Source organism: Dendropsophus ebraccatus, chromosome 7 (genome assembly GCF_027789765.1).
Source record: "Dendropsophus ebraccatus isolate aDenEbr1 chromosome 7, aDenEbr1.pat, whole genome shotgun sequence".
NCBI classification, from domain to species: domain Eukaryota; kingdom Metazoa; phylum Chordata; class Amphibia; order Anura; family Hylidae; genus Dendropsophus; species Dendropsophus ebraccatus.
The window spans coordinates 121,339,099-121,365,982 of record NC_091460.1 but is presented as its reverse complement, the minus strand read 5'-3'; the positions used below and the strand labels follow the sequence as shown (position 1 = coordinate 121,365,982).

General features: G+C 39.6%; 1 protein-coding gene across 1 annotated transcript in view; it reads right to left on the bottom strand.

The window, feature by feature from the left end:
* Positions 1-6,800: 6,800 nt before the first annotated feature.
* Positions 6,801-26,884, bottom strand: part of GRID2 (glutamate ionotropic receptor delta type subunit 2) — a 797,500-nt gene continuing 777,416 nt past the window's right edge. The window contains exon 16 of the mRNA XM_069976784.1: positions 6,801-7,223. Within this exon, the coding sequence (XP_069832885.1) occupies positions 6,801-7,223 (423 nt within the window). The remainder of the gene's footprint in view (positions 7,224-26,884) is intronic.

The window sequence follows — 26,884 nt, the reverse complement described above, 5'->3', positions numbered from 1 at the left end:
ATATGTAGCACAAAGAGGAAGTCTCATGTAATGCAAATAACATTCAACACATGCAGCAACACAGAACGCTGCCTGTACACCTTAAATAGCTGTTCGACTGACAGCTGTTTCTCTCACTTCCTTTCTACACGTTACAAGTAAACCATAGTCACATTCTGTTGAAAAAAAAAGTAAATCCAATATATAAAAACTCTCTCTTCCCCAACATCTACCATCATTGATGAGCCCAAACTACAGCTAATGTGTATAGGTATTTTAAAGGGACACTCCAGAGGGGGAAAAAAAGTTTTAAAATCAACTGATGTAAGAAAGTTATACTCATTTATTCATTTGCAAATTACTTCTATTAAAGTAACTGCAGATAGTGGAGTTTTCTTTCCAGTCTGACACAGTGCTCTCTGCTGCCACCTCTGGCCATGACAGGAACTGTCCAGAGCAGTAGCAGCAGGTAAGTTCCTGTCATGAAATAAGGTGCTAGCAGAGAGCAATGTGTCGGACTGGAAAGAATTTTTTTCTCCTGAGTACTCCTTTAATGCAAGTGTGTTAACCCAGGAAGACACGTGTTTACTAGGCAAGCTGAATTTACACATCCTGCAGAATATATTGAATATACCTAGAAGAATAGCTTATATTTTTTATAGCATCTAAAAGTGTTTTACTATACGGCTATGTTCACACACAGTTTTTTGGCCCGTATTTCTGTCAGTGTTTTGGTCAGTTTTAGAGATGAACAAGTTTTGAGCACATTCTGGTTTGTCTGAGCCCAAACTCTCGTCATTTGATTACTGGTGGCTGAAGAAGTTGGATACGGCCCTAGGGAGTCCTGGAAAACATGGACACAGCCTATGGCCTATGTGTTCATCCAAAGTTTGCTCATCTCTAGTCAGTTTTTGTAGCCAAAATCAGGAGTGGAACTGATAGAGTAAAATTATAATGGAAAGATTTGCACAGTTTCTGTGTTTTCAACCCATTTCTGGTTTTGGTTAAAAAAATACTGACCAAAATGATGACCAAAATACTATCTGGGAGCATAGCCTACCTATGTGGTTACTTCAATATAATGTTTTACTAGACACAAGGTATGGTTTAACCTTTAGGCTATGTTCACACAATGTTTTATCAAGGTAAAAATAAAGATATTTCCACCTTAGAAAAAAACATAAAACATTGTGTGAACATAGCCTTAAGGACACGTGTACTTTTGAAGTCATTTTTTAAATTGCTCCAATGTATCCTTTAAGCCAATGTACCATCAGGTACAACGGTATGGGCTTTTTACATTAACAGACCGACGTTTGTGCGGGGATGGTCCTTATTTTGAATCGCGGCCCAGTTCCCACGCGCGGCACCGGCCCAAACACCGGCCCAGCCTGAAGCACTAAGGATGGGCCTGCCAGCCCCTAGTGTGACGATCTTTCCTCCCCACTGCTCCATTGATTCTAATGAAGCGGCGTCACAGAGAGGACGGGGTTTTATCACACTGGGGGCCAGCGGGCCTATCCCCAGTGCTTTATGCCTAGCCGGTTCTCGGCAATAGACCGGCGATGTGAGTGGGAACAAGGTGGAGGTTCACAAAAAGCAATGCACCACCGACTTCCCTGTGCCAATGCTGGTCTGTTAATGTAAAAAGCCCACTGTGTTCTAAACCTCCCTGATGGTGGGTAAAGTATTAAAGCAACTCTGTACCTACAATCTGCACCCCCTAACCACTTGTACCATAGCAGCTTTTCATCCATCTGTCCTGGGGTCTGTTCAGAAGGTGATGCAGTTATTGTCCTAAAAAACTACTTGCAGCCCTGTGTCAAATTGGTGTGGCCTGGAGTGTCTGTTCCCCATGTCTGCGACACCTCTCTGTCCCTTCTCCCCATCCTCTTCACCATTAGAAATGCCCCTGGGCAGGATTTTTTCCTAGTCATCACTTGTCTGAACACTGCGCATGTGCTGGATTGTTAAAGCCCATGTGCAGTGTTTAGACTAGTGATGATTAGGAGAAATCCTGCCCAGGGGCATTCCTAATGGTCAAGAGGGCAAGGAGGAGGAACGGAGAGGCGGCGCAGGCATGGGACACAGACACTCTAGGCCACGCCAATTTGACACAGGTCTGCAGGTTTACAAGTTGCTTTTTAGGACAATAACTGCATCACCTGCAGAATGGACCCCGGGACAGATCTTGGATTAAAAGATGCTAACCGAAGGTACAAGATGTTGGGGGGGGGGGGATTGTGTGTGCAGTGTCGCTTTAAGTCTGTAGAGTGCAGCTTCAGCCAATGGCTATGTTCCCACATTGTAAGAATAGGGGTAAATTACGTTCAATATTGATGATCAACTGAATGATGTTAACAATGTTGCCAAATTATTGACACAAACAGCATTTTGATGGCCACTGCAAACAGCAATTCTTATTTGATACATTGTGTGGACTAATAGCCGTTGTTTCCATAGACTTCGATGGTAATCATTGAAGAATGAAAACAACGCCCATTGTTTCAAATTCAAATGCCGGCTGTTATTTTACAGCGTGTGAACATAGCCTTATAATGTACACACCTTGGAAACTTGCATATAGCTGGCTAGAATGAATAAGTAAATGGACCCAGTATCTCACACGACCCTCGTAGATATTTGAATTAGCTCAGGTTTTATGTATGAAAAAAATAAACTCTAGCTTTATGAGACCTTGTTCAAGTTTGGGGCTTCAACCAGACACAGTTAAAATTACTCTCTCTTTATTGAGCTGTATTTGACATAAACAAAACATATTATATCTGTAGTATCCCAGTATGCTGCAACTAAGTAAGGCCACTCAGTAATGTTCATATTCATAGAACAGCTAAAACACAACTATTGTTTATATATAGACATTGTCATTTTAGTGCTAGATAAGGCCTTCTGAATTGCATGTTCGAAGTCCATCTATATATTCTTTTGTCATTAGATTTTTTTTTCTCCATAAAATACATCTTGCATTTTTATTTCAATTTACAATAAAAATGAGTGTAAGCCTTTAATCCAGAATGTAAAATTAAAAATCTGTGACTAAAAAAAGTTTAATAAGCAGCGTAATGTTTACACAAAACCTTTTTTTTTAATTTTTGTTTCTGTCCAGGATTAGCAAAATGGTACCACTCCTCGCCACAAGTTGTGTGTTGTATTACAGCTGACCCCATGTACTTAAAGGGGTTGTCCAGCAAAAATCTTTTTCTTTCAAATCAACTATTGTCAGAAAGGTATATAGATCTATCTCTGGCCGAGACAGGAACTCTCTAGAGCAGTAGAGGTTTCCTATGGGGATTCCCATAGAAAACCTCTCCTGCTCTGGACAGTTCCTATCTCGGCCAGAGATGGCAGCAGAGAGCACTGCGTCAGACTGAAAATAAAACACCATTTCCTGCATATAGTAGCACAAGAAGACTTAAGATTTTTTGTATTAGAAGTAAATTACAAATCTATATAACTTTCTGATACCAGTTGATTTGAAAGAAAAAGATTTTCGCTGGACAACCCCTTTAAATGGCATTGAGCTGCAATACAACATCCAACCTGTTTTTTTTTTTTTTTAAACAGCCATGTTTTTCCAATTCTAGACAACCTCTTTAAAAAAGAGTTAAAAAACAGCGCCACACCCATGCAACAGCTGTTACAGATGAACAAAGCTTGTGCATGGCAGGGTTTGTCCAAACCCGAACTCTTAGCATTTGATTACCGGTGGTTGAAAAAGTCATATGCCGCCCTAGGGAGTCCTGGAACACATGGATACAGCCATTTGCCTATAGCCGTACCCATGTTTTTCAGAGCTGCATCCAACTTCTTCAGCCAACAGCAACAAAATACTGAGAGTTCGGGTTCGGAGTTCGCTCATCTCTAACAGCTGTAGGTGGTATTGCAGCTACATCACATTCACTTTATGGGAGCTTAACTGCAATACCAGACACAACCCATAGACACGTGTGCTGCTGTTCCCGGACAAAACAGAAATCTTTATAGAATACTTTTCCTGTTCACAGACATTCATAAAGAGAAGATTTAAAGCTAAAAAGTCCCCTTTTGAGTGTTTTTGTAAACAGTTTAATTCATTTTATATATTCTTCTAAAATATATATGTCATATACGTCTTTACTTACCCCCCCTCCCCAAAGCCATGAGATACCAGGTCATACCCCCTTATGCTAAATCACCAATAGATAGCTCTCTACTTTAGAATATGACTGGGTCAAATATTTAGCATTTCCTGGCATAATAGAAAAACAATTTCTCATGTAAATTGTCAAGACATTACCAAAGAGAGATGATAAGACATGATATAAAACTCTTCTTGTTAAAATAGTTAATAACTTTCTAAAGTATATAGTCCCATTGTATATAATATTGTATTTTTTTTATTTCTTATTTTCTAAAGCGCTATTGTATGAGATATAATGTTTTTTTATTTTATTTTAAAAACTTAAATTTTATTCATTGGTGTATACAGTCCATGGTTTCTATGTTATATATAATGCTGAAAATCTGGATAATGTTGCCATTATGTAGATTGAAGATTTTTAAATTGATGTTCATGAAGGGCTATAATAGTAGTTAGAATTAAGGGCAATGGGTAATTTAAACTTAACAGCAATTCTTAAATATTTCAAGAGGTTTTACGACTTTTGGAAAACTATATCCAGAAATAGCTCTCCTCTGAAAAGATTACTTCTCACTAGAGATGAGTGAACCTTGAGCATGCTCGGGTCCATCTGAACCCAAGCATTTGACATTTGATTATTGGTGGCTGAAAAAGTTGGAAGCAGCTCTAAGGCTGACTTGAAAACATGGCTACAGCAATAGCTATGTTCCCACAACGTCCTTTTTACGTGAAAAACTTCCGTCTTTTAATAAATTATAATTAAAACTGCCCGTCTTTATTCAAAGATGGATGTTTTTGACGTAAAACAGACGTGGGAATATAGTCATAGGCTGTATCCATGTTTTCCAGGATTCCCTAGGGCTGTGTCAAACTTCTTCAGTCATCGGTAATCAAATGTGGCACGCTTGGGTTCGGACTAACTCGAGCAAACTGGAGGTTTGCTCATTTTTTATTTTTCACTATTAAATCGTTCAAATTAATATTCAACTCATAAAGAGCTTTGAATTCACTAAGTTTCATGTGGAAAACCCTAGTAACAGCTGCATAAAAAAGGAAATGTTCTATGGTCTTCTCGTGGTCTTTGTATCATTGGCTCTAGTGATGATAGTTGACTAAGGATATTATAGTAATTTTGTTGGGCCAGCACAATTTTTTAAAAGTGAGTGTATGCCTCTTTATATAATTTCCCCCCCTCTTTGTTATTCTGACCTACTTTTAGCTATTTCTGGAATTCTGTTATTAAAGGAGAAGTCCTGTGAAATGCAAAAGTTGAGTGCCAGCTTGGCACAGGGTAAACATAACACAGAGAGCATACCTACTGTTGCCTGTGCAGCGCTGTGTCACCGGGCTCCTGGACCCTGCCGAATGTAATTTTCTCCCAGCTTTAGGGTACAACCTGGAGGGGAAAGGTTTTAGCCCGCTCAGCCAGTCTGTGAATGCAGTGGTGTCTAACCCCAGTCACTGACTGGCTAAGTGGGACACCCATCAGCCAGGTCAGGAGCATTCCAGTGGGGATCCTATAGGAAGACACGGCGCTTCATGGGCACGGGGATCAGTGAATAAACTTTTTTTTTATTAGGTTCCCCCACCCAAAACTGATTTTTTTCCCCTGACGGACTTCTCCTTTAAGTCTTACCTTTAGAAAATAACATGTTGTGACTGTCAACTCGTCCTCCCTTGTTTACTAATATCGAGGAACCCTTTGCATGTTTTACTGCCCATGATGAAAGGGCATGGGACCAACCTGAGCTGTGGCAACTCTCTGCAGACCTCAAAGCAGCTAAAAAAAGGTTTCTAGGGCATTCCATTACCTCTTGCAGATACTAAAATACATATTTTTTCTTGGAAAATTAGAAAACATAAAAAATTCAAAACATAAAAAAATATAAAAAGATGTAAAATATGTACACCCATTGCTCTAAATCAAAAGAAGGATATTGATAGTATATATATCAAAAGATGTATAAATACTGAGCATAATGCCAACGTTACCCAGACTTTAACCTTTGCTACAGTATATACACACAGACATTTATTGTATGCATACACTGTCATATGTACATACGCAGAATTGGTGCAGACCTTTTACCCATAAAGTAAACTGTACATAAAAAAAAATTTAATTGATTACTTTACATATGCACTGCTACAGTGCAAAGATAAGCTTTAATGATATTCTTTACTGGCAGAGAAATGGCTTTTTGTAGTCCTACAAAATTGCATTCTTTTTCTTACGGCCTGAATAGGGTTTGACACTAATCTGAGGGGTTCGCATTTGGTCCACTTTTATAGGACACAACAGCAGCAGCAGTGGAGTATATAGGAGAATCAGCAAATATGATGCAACAAATTGGAATTATTGCAGATGTAACTTTCAAACTAAAAGGGAAATTCAAAAATATATTACCATGTTGTCCAGAGGGAACAGAGAAGAAACAAAAACTAGGCAATGAAATGAATTTACAAGTTCTAAAATACATTTACAGACAAATGATCGAGAAAGAATAAAGCGAAGAATCAAAAATCGGTATTAATAATCTTGATATATATATATATATATAAAAAAAAAATACATCCATGTTAGTCCCATCGTTTTACAGATGCTCCTGGCAAAAAAGAGTCCAAGAAGAAAAAGAAGAAACAAAACAGAGACAACAGTGGAGAAAAGATTCTCTAAAGCTCATATGGAGGTACCTCGGTCAGGGTCATTACCAAGATTGAGCCCTAGAGAAGGAGTTGGCTGGTATGGAATAGATGACATAGTTTTAATTGGACTTCGAAAAAATCCACCATTCGGTGCTCTGTGCCTGAAAGGACCAGTTCGGTGCTCAGGCACGTTGCCAAATGAAAATCCAGAAGCAGCTTTAGTAGACAAATTACGACTAAGTGTCTGTATCTGCTCCGGTATAAAGGTTGTAGTAGTTATATGAGTGTTTCTGAAGTCACTAATTTGTTCCAGAGTTTGTCTTGTTGGTAATGTATCAATGTCTAGTGGCGTCAGATCCACTGATGAGGAAGAAAACTGTTTATGAGGACTTTCGTCATCAGTGCACAGGCTGTTTACACGTCGGTGGAGATGTTCCAGGTCAATTTCTTTGTCATCCTGGAGGAGAAAAAGAGAGGGAGATGCACAGTATTCAGTAGGAACCTTAAGTATCCTAGCTAGACATCATCTAAAATAAATAAATGATCTGGTATAAAGGAAGCCTGTCCTTTTATACACATGACTGCAGAAAACTACATATAATGGTGTAGATAAAACAACAAAAACACAACATAACATAAACCTTTAGGGAGCAGTTATGGTAACTGCACATGTCAAAAACATAACCTTGTAGGGAAGCATGCAGGAATCCACAAGACAGTTTGGCAGTAGTCAGACTAGGTACACAAGTAAAAACAAAAAACAAACAGATCTTCGGTACTGCCTAATCTATGTAGACTTGTCATTCCACTAGCTCCCATAAGAGGAGCAAGAACACTCTGAAAATGGATCCCAGTCTAATGGACTAATAATAATGTTACACTGGCTTCTCTACACACTAGTGGACCAATCTCTTCAAAAGCTTTGTGCACATTTATCTCTACCTTATTGCTTGGCTTATTGACTTAGAAAATAGTTGGAATGCTAATGAAAGTGGTAGTAAAGAATTTGACAAAATGTCAAATGTTTTCTTCAAAAAATTGTGCTGTATCAGTTTTTAGAGATGATCGAACATCGGGAACATCGAGCATCCGCATTTAATTCTCGACGCCTTCCCGTTCCATGGGGAAGGTGGAGACTGCCCGAGTACCGAGTAGGTAATAGGTTGTATCCCTCTTTTCCAGGCGGTACTCGGGCAGTCTCCACCTTCCCTGCGGAACGGGAAAGCGTAGAGAATTAAATGTGGAAGGTTCGAGAAGGTTCAAGTTTGATCCAACCTAACATTTCCCGATGTTGGATCATCTCTATCAGTTTTGAGTGACATTGCAGATCACCCCCACCCAGTTTAGTAGTGTTGAGCTGCAGTGCAAGACGCAACTGGTAGACAAGGTGTGGAGAGAGTTTTTCTACCTTGTACTGTCTTTTTAAAGAGTAAGTAGTTTTAAAGTAAGCCAGGGTAAGACAGCTAAGTAGGGTTTATGGTATACCGAGATATAGTTCTTTTTTAAATTCAAATGCAAATGAACTGGAAGTACCCAGAATGGTGTTGCCAAGGCCATAAGAGTCAATATGGCCCATTCATGCCCAAACACACTTTTAGCTCTCGTAACTTCCAAACCTTTTTCTTGTGTAAGGAAGTCTTGAGTAAGCGCTGTCTTCCGGTCGAGCTGCACATGTGCATAGAAGCTGGAATCTCCCATAAGCACTGAACAAGCTCTGAGGCTGCAAGGAGACAGCTTCAATGTGCATGTGGCGTTCTGCCAGAAGATGGTACTTACAGGAAGCATTTATAAAAGCTAAAAGAGGCAAATGAGCTGTACAGAGCTGGCTCATTTGCGTGTAAATAAAAACAGCTATATCTCGGCATTTAAAAATTAACCCTCCACCAACCCGATTGGTCTCACCAAAAAACCATCCTATGGTTCTGTACATGGAGAAATAAAGGACAAAATCCAGTATGTCTTTAAGATATATAAATGGCTAAAAATACTGACTAAAGAACGTCTCTACACAGTCAGAAAAGAACATAGTAAATAATTTTAAGGCTATGCTTAAAAAAAAAAAAGCCTTTTTGGGGTCATAAATTGCTTTAAAAATTGACCTAAGTCAAAAAACATCCACCCAAAAACCTGGCACAATTAAGATAATCCCCTTGATAAAGCTATATCCAGCGAAACGTGCGTCGAAGTTGGCATCAGGACGTTCACAACTAGATGGGTGAGTCCGGGCATGAGGATAGGTAGACGTTGGATTATAGAAGCTACAGTATTTGGTCGGGATAGCAGTAAAACTGTGGGGACCTTTTAAGCAGTATAGTACATACTATTTGCATTCTTTTAGCCACTCACCGGTAACACTAAGAAATTTCATTGGTTTTATGACTTTAGCACTATATGGCTATTATTATCACCCTCGGTTTGTGACTGTATCCTGTTTTGTTGTATTTTAGGATTATCTTTATTCCTCTTTTGAATGTATGTTGTCATTGCATTTTTATTAATAAAAGTGAATTTTTGGATATTCATGCTCACGGTTTTATTGTTTTAAGTTTTAAGTGAGTTTTATCTTGACTCTAGGTAAGAGATACGATGTGGATATTATATATGGTGATAGATTGGGTAACTCTACCTGCCATCACATCATTGATTGGAGCTTTTATGTGACAATTAACATAACGTGTAGCCTATTTTATAGCCTATTATAGAGGAGTGGACCAATCAAACTGTAGGGGTTCAGCAACATTCTCCGAACCTGAACGCTCGGCATTTGATAACCTGTGGCTGGAGAAGTTGGATTTAGCCCTAGGCAGCCAGGGAAACATGGGTTAAGCCTATGGCTGTATCCATGTTTTCCAGGACTCCCTGGGGGGGGGGGGGGGGTATTCGACTTCTGCAGCCATGTGGTATCAAATGCTAAGTGTTCAGGTTTGAAGAAAGTTACCAAACCTGAACAATTGACAGTTCCTATGAACTCCTATTTTCTATTCCAGAACTGCATTTACAGTTCTGCTAGTTGTTGCTGGAAGCAGACACCAAGCCTATTGGCAGAGATACCCGTAACAAACCCTTGCATGCAAAAAAGCCGATCATTTTTCTACATCTGATTTACGTACAGTGCTTGGTGTAATAGCTAAATTAGATTTTTTGGGAGGGTTCAGAATTGTAAGTACAGAATTTTACTTTATTATTAGTATTAGCATATATTAGTACAGAATTAGGCTGCATTCACACTACGTATATTTCAGTCAGTATTGCAACCAAAACCAGGAGTGGATTAAAAACACAGAAAGGATCTGTTCACACAATGTTGAAATTGAGTGGATGGCCGCCATATAACAGTAAATAACTGCCATTATTTCAATATAACAGCCGTTGTTCTAAAATAACAGCAAATATTTGCCATTAAATGGCGGCCATCCACTCAATTTCAACATTGTGTGAACAGAGCCTTTCTGTGTTTTTAATCCACTCCTGATTTTGGTTGCAATACTGACTGAAATATACTGACTGAAATATACATATACTGACTGAAATATACGTAGTGTGAACGCAGCCTTAAATTGCAAAGTTTTTACAAAGTTATTCAAGTCTTCATGTTTAACATACCCTAGAATTTTTTTTTTATTAAAAAATAAAGATAAACTGAAACCCAAATATTGAATATGTGAAATTCTGGTTTGAAACAATTATGAATATACATTAAAACATTATTTCCAGTGAAAGAGAATGTTTTTGTGCTTTACAATCAATTAAAAGGGGTAAGGGGAACTAACAAAGCATATTATATGAATCTTAATAGACTTCTGTACCTATATATTTGCTGGTGGTTTTCTTTATTATAACCCTTTATACAATAATTAAAAACAAAACAAAAACAAACAAAAAACAAATCAACATATCCATATGCATACATTGTTATATTACAACCTTCACTTAAATTCCACTGCTCCAACCCCTCCCTCCCCTCAAATGACCAGAGAGGTCAAAAGTAATATAAAAATAACAGATCTAATAAAAACAAACAAATGAACATCTTCTATCTGTCCCCATGGTGATAATTTTTCCCCCACACCAATGGGTACTAATGTGATCAAAAGACATCATATTTTTCTAGACGTTTTTCATATTCCCTCAAGTATATTTGGCTAAATCAATGGGGTATCTGCTGTGGATATTTTGATTTCCATTCTTTTGCAGTATTTAAGCTAGCCAAAAACAGAAGCTAGAAGTAATTTATTACCTTCACTTCCTATCTGCCGGCACTTTGCCCATCACAACATATTTTACCGGTCACCCTTTCTCACCAGGTACTAGAATAAACTGGATCGCTAACCTAAAAGTAATTTTTCATAGAAATATATGGTCAGTGAAGAGTTGGTATTCGTTGACATGCCTTTTTGGGGCAAATTTAAAAAAAAGTAAAATATCTTAGTAGCAATTTTGGTCAGCATTTCCCTTGTTGGCTCAGCCATTTTTACTCAAGTGCTAACTTCAGATACAAGGAAAAGATTCTGCCTGACAACCACATTAGCTTTCACGGGCTATTATCTTTATCAACTGGGCATACATAGATACTTCAAATCTGTGAGTTCATGTTTTGAGTCTACACAGTTAACATTCCAGCATGACATAAAAATCAGAGAATATCATGGAATACTGTGATTTAAAGTTTCGCAAAAGTTAAAAAGCCCCATATTAGAAATCAGTAGTGTTCATTATGGATGAACAAATTTACAGTACTAGCAAAGTGAAGTGCTTTGCTAGGCACGGCAGCTGGCGTTCCGCTCCTCTCCCGGTACCTGGAAAAGTTTGGATTAATTTTTTTGAAACTGGGAAAAGTTTCCCCAGACTGGATTCAGCTTTACCACGCTCCCGGAGCAGAGTGGTACAAAGTGGCATGGAGTTTAAAGGCAGCCGGCTGACAAGTCTAGTACCGAGCCAAGAGCTTTGCTTTGCTAGTATTATAAATTTGCTCATTCCTAGTTTTAATGTATGAATTTAACCCATAAACAGAAATATTGAAGCAAAGAAAAATGTACATGAACATTGAAAGGATTTTTATAAAAGAATAAAAATAAAAAAACTATTAGAGCTGCACAGTAATAAGTTGCTAGAAAAACAGTTTTTTTTTTTTTAATAAATGGAACCATTGAATAATGTAGATGCAGACAGTCAGCTGTACATTTCAGACAATGATGTTTAGTGACATAAATGAGGAAGTAAAAGACTACATATAGGATACTGGATGTATAACCTACATTCCGCAAGTCAGTAAAATGTATTAGGAATGGAAAACACAAGAAGACAATGGATTTCTAAAACCACCTGTATCAATTTTATTGCATATTCTATAAAATATACCCAGATATTTTAGAATGTTATTAACATCAATAGATTATTCTTAGGATAGACTATATTTGTTTGATTGGTGGGGGTTTGACCTCATGCTATGAAAGGGTTTTGACATTTACATTGTTAACACTAGCAGTCAACATGTTCAAGTTTTTTAAAGCAAATGTACCATTAGATCCGGGTGGCACAGTCCATTTTTCAAAATGCCACTTGGTTCCTGCGCTTGGCACCATTTCCTTCTTGTTTACAGGCCCGCTCTATGCACTGGCGGTGGGCCTGGGGGTCCCAGTGTAACGATATCCCCTCTGTTGGATGATGCACCTCTGTTAGAATAAAGCAGGCACCAAGTGGAGGAGGTATTGTTACACTGGGAGCACCAGGCCCACCTCCAGTGCATATCCATGGCAGCGCTGTTAGGTACCGAAATACAGTGGTGCCTTGGATTACGAGCATAATTCGTTCCGGGACCGTGCTTGTAATCCAAATCCACTCTTATACCAAAGCAAATTTTGCCATAAGAAATCAGTGAAATGTAGACAATTGGTTCCACACCCCAAAAATCATTTTATAATCATTATAGCAGCAGTGTGTATAGCTGAGTGTGAGTGCAAGCACATTATAGCAGCAGTGTGTATAGCTGAGTGTGAGTGCAAGCACATTATAGCAGGAATGGAGAGGATGTGAAACACAAGGACTGATAGAGACTGCATGGAGCATGAAGGAATGAGCAGGGCAGATATGGGCACATACATGCAGCACTCTCTGTCTGGGAGAGAGGGGTTACAGCTATGGAGAGATTACCCCCACAGTCCTGTCCCCTGATGCAAGCCCCAGCCTGAAGTGGATCTGCTATAAATTGGAAGGTGAGAGAGACTTCCTGGGTCAGAGTACTGTGCTGCAGACCCCACTATGCAGGCCATGCCCCTCCCCCACTCACGCTCCCACCCAATACCAGGAGCTCTTAAACCAAAGCAATGCTCTTAAACCAAGTCATAATTTTGAAAAACTGTGAGCTCTTCTTGCAAAACGCTCTTAAACCAAGTTACTCTTAAACCAAGGTACCACTGTAATTCAATAATTCAATCATTTTAGATTTGCTTTAAAGTAGGTACATTTGCTTTAATTTTTACCCATGTATAGAGCGGCACCGGCGCGGGGAAGCCGATGCCGCGGCCCTTTTTTTAAACCACTGTCTGGTTCCTGTGTATTGCACCATTTTATTTATGGGTACCAGGCTGGGGGTGAAGCATTGAAGGCGGGCCAGCCCTCCTCCAGTGGGAGGAAACCCCCTCCCCTCTATGACGCGGTTCCATTGAATGACAGCTCAGCTTTAATTTTTTTTCAGAGCTGAAAGCTGAGCTGTGATTGGTTTCTATGGGCAGTTTACACAGGTGTATATTTTACACTCTTTGATAAATTTTCCCCTTTAAGTCATGGAAGGCCTCAATAGGGCCCGTTCACAATACGGAATTGGCGCTGGAGGTGCAGAGAGTGGAGGCGCGTGAGGCGAGTGGAGGTTCTGAGCGAAATTTTAGCGTGGATTACAGTGTGAACAGGCCCTGAATGTCATATTAAATTGCATAACAAATAGTTCAGATAGAACAACAGCAATTCCAACTGTAGGGGTAATTTTCTATTAATCCACCTTTTAGTAATCAGAAACATTGTTAAAATGCGGCTTTAAGTCTGCTGGGAGCCATAACAATAGATGTACAGTATTTGACAAGTTTATAATGCAGCGTCTGCAGTTATCTCTATGTAAAATTTATGGAAACATGAGCTATAAAATATGATATTGCTAAAGAACAGCATTTGGCAAATCGTATAAAAGTGGATTTAAATACCGCTCTGTTGTCTTATGTGAAAAAAAAACATATGTAGTTAATTTAATATTTTGAAACAGATGACAAATATTTTAATAATTGTAAATGTATGAATCTGGCACCGATGGTGTGTTTAAAATGGAAACATTTAAAATGGAAAGTTATGTAAGTACTACACTAGAGATCAATCTATCTATCTATCTATCTATCTATCTAGTCCAAAATTTGTTGCTGCACTCGGAAAATGTAGATGGGTGGGTGTCTGTCTCACCAGGAATCACCGGTGGCGGTATGCAGCAAGATAACAGGACTGCAGCCTCACCCTTGTCTCTTGCATCTGTCTTGTTGGTCTCTGCCAATACACACTTAAGGGTATGTGCACACTGGGTAAATAGGATGGAAAGTCCGTCGCGTAATCCGACGCTCGCACCCACTCGCGGACAGCGGTGGGCACGCGCATCTCCGCATATGCCATAGACTCCATTCTATGCACGGGCGGATTCCATTAATATTACTATTAATTTTTATAGCACTATGTGTGAGGCACAATTTTTGCAGTAGTTGGAGCAAGGTGTCGGTTTTTTTAAAACACTACAGAAAAAAAAATATATTTTTAATAAGATATAAAATAATTTAAAAAAACCTATATGTATTTGGTATCAACTTGTCTATCACCATCTGAGCTATAAAACTACAGTACATTACTATAATTTATCCTGCATGATAAGTTCTTTAAATTCAAAGTGGCAGGATTTAATGGGCCGGTTTGTCTCCATCTATTTTTGCCTCCACCAATCCTGTTTCACATACACCCATTTAATGTTGCTCCACCTGTTCCAACATTGTATTCATAGAGAAGGTGTGTTCCTTTATTTACTATTACTATCTCGTGTTTCCTTACCTCCACCTGTTCTTAGGATTATGCTTCGCTGCCTGACCCCTTCTGTACCATTTACCTCTCCTGTTGGTGACACAGACTGTTTGGTTTACATCTAAAGCCACCTGCCCTAATCCTATGTGAGACTTCTGCCTCATCCCTGGTACATTGCTTGTTCTCTTGTTGACAACCTGGTTTGTTGTTCTTCAGATCAGCCACTACCTGGTGTCCTCTAGCTGCAGAAGTTCAGCTTTGACATCCTGGAGTGGGATGAAAGAGCTAGAGGACACTTAGACTCAACTTCCTTGTGTGGCCCAAAGCCAAACCAGTTCGATAGCAGATGCACATCCGCTGCCTATTACAGTAGGCACTGTACCCCACTGGTCAGCTCAAAGCTACTGTGCAAGAACTGTTACGATAAATGAAGTACCAGAGTTAGAGCAAGGACATCCTGATGTAGTACCTGAATAAGATATGCACCCACTTGGATGCCATTTCTACTTTATTTTCAGGAGAACCATAAGACCTAGCACCTCCAGCAATTCCAGTTTCCTCGTGGCCAGACCAAGCCACAGCAGGTGCTTAGGTACCACTGCCTCCATGCTACAGATCCCAAGTCTTGCTAAGGCTTCTTGAACCAGTGCATGGTCCAATTTAAGCTACACGGACACAAATTCCCCACAGGTCAACCCAAGCAGGCATTCATCATCTCTCCGCTGTCCGGAAAGGCTTTGGCAAGGGCAAATCTATTTTGGGAAAGCAACTGTCTTCTGGAAATAAGGAGCAGGTGTTTCTATCCACATTCTGGATGTTTTTTGAAGAACTGTGCTGCACATCCTGTATTTAATCCAGTTATACATCCTGGCTGCAGAACAAGCCTGGAACAAGGCTTAGCGGGCTGTGTTTTGGTAGGGTCTATCTGACCGGATCAAAGATGAGATTGCTGATAGTGACTGGCCATCTACCCCAAATGACCTGATCACCTTAGCCCCCTGTTTAGACATGTGGTCTGGGAATACTTGGAAGTTGCTTGGCACAGAAGACCTGCCCACCTGGCCTCATCCTTTAAGAGGTCCTCCTGCAATCTAAGAGGAGCCCATGCAGGTGGAACACCTCAAACTAGGGGCAATATAAGCGAGCAGCGAACCTGTTTCTATAGTGAGGGTACCAGGACCCCATAGTTCACACCTGCCCATTAAAACAGAGAAACTCCAGTGTCTAGGACTAGTAAGAGAGGTGGTCCTAGACAGAGAAGTCCAGTCTCACTGTCACATGCTGACTTCCACATCTTGATTTCTGCCTTCCTGGACACTGGCTTGGTTAAGAACTTTATCCAAAAGGCGCTAGTCCACAGGTGCTCTAAAATATTGCTATGTCAATGAAAGAGAAATAAAACATTATAGCTCTTAGAATGTGACAATGTGCTTGCTAAAGGGTTAAAGTTGTCCAAATGCCCCAATCTAGCAGGACTTGTCAATGCTTTAATAGATATAAGAAAACTCTAATGGATGAGAAGGATTGGATGTGCCTAATCATTTGTTCTACTGTGGGATACACTGCTGTTTTTTTTAGCAAAACCATTGAATGTTTTAAGCATATCTGTCATAACATATTAAAGAAACACCTTGCAAATATATAGTTAATGCCTGCCTTATGTATGCGGTCATTTTTATTTTTATTTTGCAGCTCCAATGGTCTATTTAGTGCCCCATTGTGCTGCTCATGCTTCTGCACTTTACTCTGAACTGGTGGGTGGGCCCTTAGATGGGTTAGGTTGCTCAGGGGCGTGTACAGGGGCATGCATAACTGGTGGCCAATCAGCATTCTCCCCTGGGCCAGTCCATGCAGAGGAGAGGGACAACTAACATCACTTTCTGCATTTGGTCTCTTCTTTGTTGTCACTAAAGATCAAATGGCCATAGTGACCGAGACTTGACTGCAGTTTTCCAATAAGTGAGACACCTAGAGGCCAATTTTATAGCATTGTATTTCATATAGAAAGCAGTAAAAAAAAATAAAATAATTCAAGTTAATTGCAAAGATGTAGTATATTACCTCCACTGCTGATTTAACATGATTTATTGGTAATCACAGTGCCCATTTAAGACCAGTCTCAGCAGTATTTTACACAACTGCTTTAAACCATCATAAATATACAAATAAAAAACTGCTTTTATATGTATTCACCTCTATCAAATCTAGGTTTTGATTTCCCAAAATTATATATATATATATATATATATATATATTATTTATAATCAAATAAGCATTGATTACTACATCAAGTCTTCTTTGGTACCATCCAAAAGAAATAAGCAAGCAGCCTTCAAGGCAATTGCAAAAAGCTCAGCAAATAAATGAGCCAGAACTATCCCAAAAACTTCAGGATATCTGGCAACATTTAAATGTCACCATTTTAGGTATTATCCTACAATTGCCATATTTTTTTTTTTTTTTTTACCTGTACTTAATATTTACACCTTTCCTTAATTTCAATGGTACTTACAGTGAAGGACAGCGGTGAATGCCTAGAAAGTTTTGGTTTGTTATTAAGAAGCAATAAATTGTAGTTGATTGTTGATTTTAATAGTCTGTAACTTTGTAGCCTTTTGGGCTATCGGCTTAGGCCTCCAGCTTAGTTGATGAGTGTTCCATTAGGCCTTGAGCTTATCAGAAGAGATTCCTGGCCACAGATGTCTGCCTGTAAATAATAAATCCTATTATGTAGTAGCGGGGGATGCCAATCTTCATTTCATAGATACGTTAAATAGGTGATTGTTTTGTTGCTTTACCTATGTGTTGTATTAGATAGGAAATTATAATAAATCAAGGTAATATTATCAGGTTAGCTAGTTAGTATTATTTACTGAATGTTGCATTCAGTAAGGTAAAATTTAAACAGTGGAGCTATATACCCTACACTATATCCACTTCCATATTTTCATTGCACACACTTGGGATACTATAACTAATTCATAGACCCACCATATGTGATCATCAATAGGGACAGAATTATTTTTGGGTACCACAATTTTGACAAAGCAAACTTAACTCTATGGAAGGACACATTAGTAGTCACCAGTCTGCACGCTGAAAATGAACAATGCCAACAGATAAACCTGAAAATGCGTCCATATGTAAAAATGTTACACAGGATGAATTCACATGGGATGCATAATGACTGAGTGAACACGGCTTAGAGCATATTACTCTAGCAGAAAATGTATTTTTGGTAAAAGCAGCTTTACAATGTTCTTTTCAAGTCTAAAAATACATGAAAGTGTCAGACATTTGCATTTACAATATTTATTGTAGCTGTCGGTAAGAGGACTGACATGTTTGGCTATTAGAGATAAGCGAATTTACCGTGTTGCCCCATGCCGCTCCTCCCTGAGTGTCTGAAAAAGATGATTCCGGTCCTGGGAAACTTCTCCCAAGTTTCCCAGGATTGAATCTAGCTTCTTCCACCAAAGTGGAGCGGCAAGGAGTTCAAAGGCAGCCGGCTGATAAGCCAACCGCCAAGCAAACAAAGTTTTTCGCTTCACTAATACTGTTTTGTTCTATTGCCAATATTTTTAGTATATTCTCCTCATGCCCTCTTGCACTTAAAGGAGAAGTCCGACCGGAAAGTATAATATCTTTACAGGCAGGGGGTGGGGAAATAAAAAACAACTTATAGTAACCTGTCCCAGCACCCTCGCAAAGCTGTGTCCCGCTCCTGGACCCCGCTGGCTGTCTTCTGAGCTCCCAGCTGGCTACATCATGACCTGGCTGATGGATGCCCCACTCAGCCAGTCAGTGACTGGAACGGGACATCTCTGCAGTCACCGATTGGGTGAGCAGGGTAAATCCAGCTCTTCAGTGATGTGGATCTCGGGTTGTGACGTACCCGGAACTGGGGAGAAAATGACAGCCAGTTGGGTCCAGGAGCTCTATGATGCAGCCGCAGTGTGGGCTAAGGGAGCGGTAAGTATATTTTCCTTTTCAATTTCCCCTTACCCCCTGCCCCTAGGGATTTTTTCCTCCCTCTGCTCCCCTGAGTATTCCCACTAAATATCAGACAATGGCAATTTTTTTCCTTTTTTTTTTTTTTTTTAAATTGAGTAACTTCCCGATATCTTTTATATTTGGATCTACAACTGAATGCATGTACATTTTATATTTTACCAATTTTAGTAAGAAAAAGGTGTTATCAAACACCACACAGTATTCTCTATTTCAAGGAACAGGTGAATCTGAATTTCAGGTAACTATAATTCATTGTGTTCTTCATGAAAAGAGGTATCGTACAGTATACTACCTATGTAACACACTGGTAGCAACCACATTTACTTACCTGGTACCTGTGTTCAGATGTTCATGTACCCAACTATATGGATAAAAGTATGTGGACACCGAAACCCACAGCCATAAACTTAAAATTGTATTGGTCTCATTGCCAAATATACTACATTAACAGCCTTTATTTTTCTGAGGAGGCTTACAGCCACTTTTTGGAACATAAGCTTGTCTCTAAGGTCTGGGTCCATCCAGCCACAAGATAGTGGTTTAGCACTGATACTGTAAGATAAGGTTGTGCTCAGAGTTAAGTCCAGTTCAGAGGAAAGAAGCTCAGTAAGGGTGAGGCCAATATTGGGCAGACCTTTCACCCGGTGGAATTTTTGTTTTTTTTCCCCACCATGTTACCATACGTTTATAAGCATATCGTTCTTTTGATTTCCTTCTCCTCCTTAGATTTTCTTCTCCTAGCTTGACTAGACACTATGCATTGAATATTATTGTCTCCAAGGGTGGGATATATCTTCAATTTACGGTCTCCGTCTCCCAGATGATGAAGTTACTCAAACCTAAATTGTGCCTAAAACCGTTCCTTAGCAATGTGCTTCACATTACTCTAGCCAATACTTGACATTGAGTATAGTCATCCAACCCCCATGTGTTGCTGTTCTGTCATGGAAACCTAATGCATGAAGGCCCAAGAGAATATTCCTTATGACATTCTGTCACCAGAGGTACTTTAAACTTCATGTTCGAAGTGCTAAAAGTGGATCTTGCATGACATAAATTTGATGCACTTGAAAGGTGACATCGTTTTATAGTGCCATATTGAAATCTCTAGTATGATCCAGTCAACTAGATAACATGTTCAATACTTTATTTATGCACCTGTTAGCACTGGATAAGATTAAAGTGGCAGAACCCACTACTTGTAACATCTATATCCATAGCTTTTAGTAAGACATTGAGATAGAAAAAAGGTTATTGATTGTTTTGCATTCTCAATGAAATTAGACATTTTCAAAGTAACGATCAACATCAATATATAATTTGGAAAGAACATGCACTTTGCTATGGGACCAATAATGTAATATCTCATGCTTTATTTAAACGCAAATAATTTTTGATAAAACAGGTCAACAGACTCCAGATATTTGAGTCTTAATGGACCTGTCTTAGAGGTTTCTAGATTAGAGGAAAACTTTCAGGGTTCATCTCAGGTTATGTTGCAGCCATGTGCTAAGAAAAGAAAAAAAAATCATTCTGCAATGTAAAAATGTAAAAACAGGATGTTAGAAATCTTTGCTAATTTATTAAAAAGTGAAAATAAAAAAAATACAAAAAAATAAATAAATTGACATAAGTATTCAGACATTATATTCAGTACTTAGTAGTGTTGAGCGGACCTGTCAAACTGTTAATGTTCTTCAATGTTCTCCAAACTGGAACGTTTGTCCTTTTATTGCCTGCAGCTTCAGAAGTTGGATGCCACTCCAGGGAGACCTTAAAAACATGGATACAGCCATAGGCCATAGGCTGCATCCATGTTTTCTTGTCAGCCCTAGGCAACTTTTGCAAGCAGGGAATCAAATGCCAAGCGTTTGGGTTCGAAGAACGTTGCAGAATCCGAACAGTTTGACAGGTCCGCTCAATGCTATGAAGCATCTTTTGCAGCCAAGTGTTGTACCAAAACACTGAAGGTGTAAATTAAAGGGAATTTCACTGTGAACATGCTGCCTTGGATGCTAATCTGCTATTGAGAGTTGTCTCTAAGCCACAACTGTATTGTCTTAGTTTTGTGCTTGTTCAGAGGCAAACCTTTAGAGGTCCAATCTCAAGTTGAGAGAACTCTAGATAAAGTTTTTATTTAGAAAAATCTCTGTATTTTGCTCTATTTAGCTCTCTCTCAACCCTGATCAGACTTTCTGTCCCAGATGATGAAAACACCTGCACAGCATGATGCTATCACCGCCATGCTTCACTTTTGGGATGGTATTGGACAGGTTGTGAGCAGTGACTGTTGTCCTCCAAATACAATGCTTAGAATTAATGTCAGAAAGGTCAATCTTTATTTAATCAGACCAGACAATGTTAATTGTCTGAGTCTAAGGGCCACATGTATCATCCGGCGAACGGATGATTTTCGGCGGAAAGTGCCGATTTGCGTATTTTTTTATACGCAAATGGCCGATTTGCGAATAAAATATTCGCAAATCGGCACTTTCCGCCGAGTACGCCAGGGGGCGGAAAGGGGGCGGAAAAGGGGCGGAAAGTGGGCGGAACGGAGGGCGCGGACTCAGAGTCCGCGCGATTTATCATCCGTTCCGCCAAAATGTACGCCGAAAACCTACTCCAGTCCTCAGCTGGCGTAGGTTTTCGGCGGTGCGCAACGGCGCGCACGGGATTTATGTAGAGGCAGTCCGCCTCTACATAAATCTCCGTAGCGCCGGAGCTGCGGGGGCATTTTTACGTCCGGCGTAAAAAACGCCGGACTTAATAAATGCCTCCCTAAGAGTCCATTGGGTGCTTTTTTTTTTTTTTTACAAATTCCAGATGAGATTTCAGGGTTCTTTTACAGAGAAGAACCTTCTTTCTGGCCACTCTGCCATAAAGCCCAGATTGGTGGAGTGCTGCAGTAATGGTTGGCCTTCTGGAAGTTTCTCCTATCTACACACAGGAACTTCAGCCAGAGTGACCATTGGGTTCATGGCCACCTCTCTAACCAAGGCCTTTCTCCCTAATTAGTTTGGTGGGGCAGTCAGCTCTAGGAGTCCTGGTTGTGAAAAAAAACAAACATATTCCATTAAGAATTAAGAAGGCCTCTATGTTCTTGGGAACTTTTAGTGCAGCAGATATTTTTTCCACCCCTCTTCTGTGCATTTACACCATCTTATCTCAGAGCTGTACAGGCAGTGTATTCCTCCTTATAGCTTGTTTTTTGTTCTGATATGCATTGTTACCTGTGAGATCTTTTAAAGACTGTGGTATGTATTTCCAAATCACGCCCAATCAAGGTGTAGAAACATCTCAAGGATGATCAAGGGAAATGGAAAGACACAGAGATAAATGTCAAGTGTCATAGCAAAGGGCCTGAATACATATGTCCATTTGTCAAAGTTTTAGTTTTTAATAAGTTTAAAAACTTTTGAAACTCTGTTTTCACACTCCCACAATAGAGTATTGTTTGCAGATTGATGAGTTTTTTTTTAAGTACAAGGATGTTACATTACAAAATGTGAAAAAAGTTAATGGGTCTGATAGCTTTCCAAATGCTAATATATATATATATATATATATATATATTATATATGTTACACTATATACTGTCAGTTACATTACAGAATCAAAACCACCTAATATTGTGTAGGTCCTCCTATTTCCACGAGAGCAACTTAAGCCATGAACTTCACAAGATATCTGAAGTTGTCCTGTAGTGTCTGGAACCCAAACAGTAGCTGAAAATCTTTAATAAGTTAAAGGTGAATCTTTGATAGTTTGTACTTGTTTTTTCTGTACTGTACATCCCACGAATGCTCATCTGGATTTGGATCTGAAGAATTTGTTGGTCAAGTCAACACCTTGAAACTTTAGTCACGGTACATTATTTTCCTAAAAGAAGCCTGTCAGGATGGTATCTCTGCGGAGCATTATGCGCCCCTCTGCTCGTGCAGTTCGGCCGAGAAGGCACTGATTTTCTTGTATCCTGTTTCTGTGTTTTGTTTTTCTGTGTGTGAACTCTGGTTTATTGCTCACCTGGGTTGGGAGACACACCCCACTTCACCTGCTGAGTTCTGTCTGGCCATGTCATGGTTAATCTGTGTTCTGGTTCTGCTGTGACTGACAGGTCATCCTGCCAGTGGATCTGTCTTGTTCTCAGGTGTCTGTGCTTGGAGATCTGAGGGATGGTCCAATTACTTTCTGGACCAGAGCCCTGGCCTCCTATATAACAAACCTCAGTCTGTGCACTTATTGCTGGTTATTGACTTGTCTCTGCCCGCTTGTGTCTTCTGTGTTTTTGCTATCCCTGATCTTTGCCTTATTCCTTGACCTCCCTTGCTTGCCGCCTGCCCTTGACTATATTGCCTGGACTTTGACTACGTTTATAGGGTTGTGATTTTGTACTTTTGCTGCCCGATTGTTGTGACCCGGACTGTTTACTATTCTTCTTTGCGTTTTGTCTGTCTGTTTTGTATTTGTGTTCCACCTAGCCAGTGCAGGGACCGCCGCCAAGTTACTCGCCGCCATCTTAGGGCGGATTGTGGCAAGTAGGTAGAGGACAGTGGGCGGGGCTGAGCTTAGGGCTAACTGTCTTGTCTTGTCCTGCTGTCCGGTTCCTGACAAAGCCACTGCCGTTAGGAATACCATTGCCAATAAGGGCTGTGTTTGGTCTGTCTAGTTAGTGGTACATGTCAAAGTAACATCCATATGTTCCTAGTAGATGAAGATGTTTCCCAGTAGACCATTTCCCAACTTTCTTTTATCCCATAAAGCATCCTAGTGCCATCTTTTTCCCAGCAAAGGGGAAAAAAACATGACTCATCAGACCAGGCAAACTACTTCCAAATAGGCAAATCTGTTGGTGCATTGTGGTCCACACTGGCAATCTAACCAGCCTGGAGCTACTCAGCTCCATAGGTGGTGATGCACCGTATTTATGTATGACCCATCTTTAGAATAGCCAGCAGTAATTTTTAACGTTGTGCTACAGGAGCCCTTTTGTAGCATTGAACCAGATGGGCTAGACTTTGCTTCAATGCATCAATGGCCTTAGGCAACCAGGACCCTATTGCTCATCTACTAGTTGTCATATTCCTGACCATTTTAGGTAGGTACTTACTAAAGATGACCAAACCTCGAGCACGCTCAGGTTTGTCCAAACCTGACCATGTAGCATTTGATTACCAATGGCTGCAGAAGTTGGATGTAGCCCTACAGAGTTGAGACTGGCTCATCTATAGTACTATCTACTGTACACTGGAAACATGCCAAAAGACCTGCTATTTTCTAAGTGTTCTGACCCAGTAATATAGCCTTCATAATAACTCACTTGTCATTGTCACCCAGTTTTACGGCTTTCAACACATAAACATCAAGAACTGACTTGCTGCCTAATACATCCCACCCCTTGGCAGGCGCCATTGTCACAGGATAATCAATATTATTTACTTTACCTGTCAGTTCTTCTAATGTTATAAATGATGAGTGTATATAGATTAATTTACTGTGGTGGTAAAGCCAATCATTGTGGGATCTTTTTTGGCCTTAAAATATGCAATGTTACATTGTGCAAATAGCTTCAAAACTAAACAGGAAACATTATACCTATACTAACTACTGTGTCGCCATATCTAGGCAAGTTACTTGTCTAGACAACTTTACCGTTATTTTATTGAAATGATCTTGTATACAGAATAAAATCTTTCTTGCTCGTAGCTTTGCTCAACGGCAGTGGAAAATAGCACGTTTTTACGCTCCATTGGGCTGAATTATTATTTGTGTGTAAAAGACTACTACAAAGCCTTAGCAATTCAGTGCTACCCAAGCAATATGATATACAAATTATTTAGCTGTGTAACAATTACTTTCTGTGTTTTCACCCATTACTGGCATTTCATGCATAGATGACAGTGCTGGTAATCGGAAAACCCTTTGCTCAAGAGAAATAGAAAGAGTGCATTTCCTTAAGTATTATCATGTTATGTACACATTGGGGGAGATTTATCAAAGGGTGTAAAATTTAGACTGGTGCAAACTTGCCACAGCAACCAATCACAGCTCCTCTTTCCTTTCACCAGAGCTGGAAGCTGAGCTGTGATTGGTTGCTGTGGCCAGTTTGCACCAGTCAAAATTTTTCACCCTTTGATAAATCTCCCCCATTGTCTTCAAAAAGATAAAAAAATGTTTGTTTTTGTTGACACCTAAACGTGGTGTCAACAATTTGTTTTCTCAATTTAAAATAGAAAATAAATTTAAACAGAGAATATGATTCCCTAGATTTATTAAGAGACATGTACCTATTAGGTACAAATACTCATCAACCACCCTCCTCCAATTTCATTGGTGCAAAATGCACCATTATTAAGTGGGCCAGTCTCTGGCATGCAACATCCCAATGCAACCACCGTAATCCTGTGGATGTTTCGGTTTTATGGCTAATCTTCAGATGGAGATGAGAGAGATGGGTACATGGTTTTCTAGGATTGGATTTATATTAGCTATAGAGTGACAGTCACATACTTCTAGTGTCAGGAAAAACAAATCTCCTCCTTCATGCTCCATTTACCTCCCAAAAGTTATGCGTCATCCACAGGATGGAGATGAAGATGATCGGTAGAAGTACAACTTCTGGAAATCCATGGATCATGGGAATGGAGGAAAATTAATATCTGAATTAATGGAGCTAACTTTTCATGTGTGGCCAGTAGAGATGTGAGTAACTTGAACATGCTCAAGTCCGATCGTCGGGCATTTAAATGCTGATGGCTAAAGAGATTGGATGCAGCCCTAGGGAGTCTGGGAAAACATGGATATCCATGCCTGAATTACGCTCATCTCTACTGGCCAGCACTTAATTCATTGTCTGTGGAATAGCCACACATTGCAAACTAGGGGCACCTTGTTGATTTTGGCAATGTTTGGTTGGCCCATACTGAATGAATGGAGTGCCAACTGTGCTTGCATGGTGCACTCCCCTCTCGTGATTGGTGTCCCAGCAGTCATACCCCTGTCAATGACCTTGGTATCCCTGTGGTTTATCCAGAATAAGGATAACATTCTAAGATGAAAAAAAACACCTTTAAAAAGCAAGAGTGAAATGAGTAAAAAAAAAAAGAAAACAAAGCAAAAGAAAAATAATATTTAATATTGTTCTTGCAAAGGGATTGCACAGTAGACTGTTAATTTCTGCACATAACACAAAAGCCCACTGTCACGTTCATGTCATGTCAGTATGTGTCCAAATTAATTTTTCCTTGTCTTGACTGTAGATATGATGACCCAAATCGACAGCTGCACAGGCCTGGACTTGTATCCGTAACATGGGCACAAAAACGTGAAAGTGGCCTTAGAGAAGTGGTCAATGAGGTTTAACACTGATTAAATATTATGCAAACGAAAAGGGACAAACCATGCAAAGATTATTTAGCCAATTGGAAAAATACCGGATAAAACTGACGTGGAAAAGGAGTTAGGAATTTTTTAGAATTTTTTTTGCTGTAGCAGCAAGTGTCTGGCAGCTGCCGTCAAGTTGAATAGGATCATGCATCACAAAGTTGCATAGATTTACATTACATCAATATAGTTTACCACCAGTTGAAAAATCATTAGACAGAATATTGTGTACAGTTTGGGATAAGTGCATGAGAAAGACATAGTTGATCTTGAACTGGTTTAGAGTTGGCAACCCAAATAATAAAGGGAAACTTACAGGAGGTTAGAAGACTGTAGTCCTGCCCCTAGTGTACCAAAGTGTCTAGATAAATAAACCGGAGGATTAAACAACAATGGTGCTGAGGATGAAGGTAAAAAATCCTTTAATCTCGATGTCTTCTGCCCTATGGTCTTCTAACCTGCTGTTAGTTTTCCTTTAAATGGAATTGGTAGACTACAATATCCAGAATGATTATGTAACTTAGAGTTATGCTGTATAAAAAATACAACTGAAAGGTGAGCAAATACATTTGTTTAAATATATGAAATATTAATGAGGAGATCTCTCCCGAAATCTTTTTATACCTAGGAATGTATTTATAGCATAGACGCAGCCTCTGCATCCGGAGAAAAGAAGGTTTT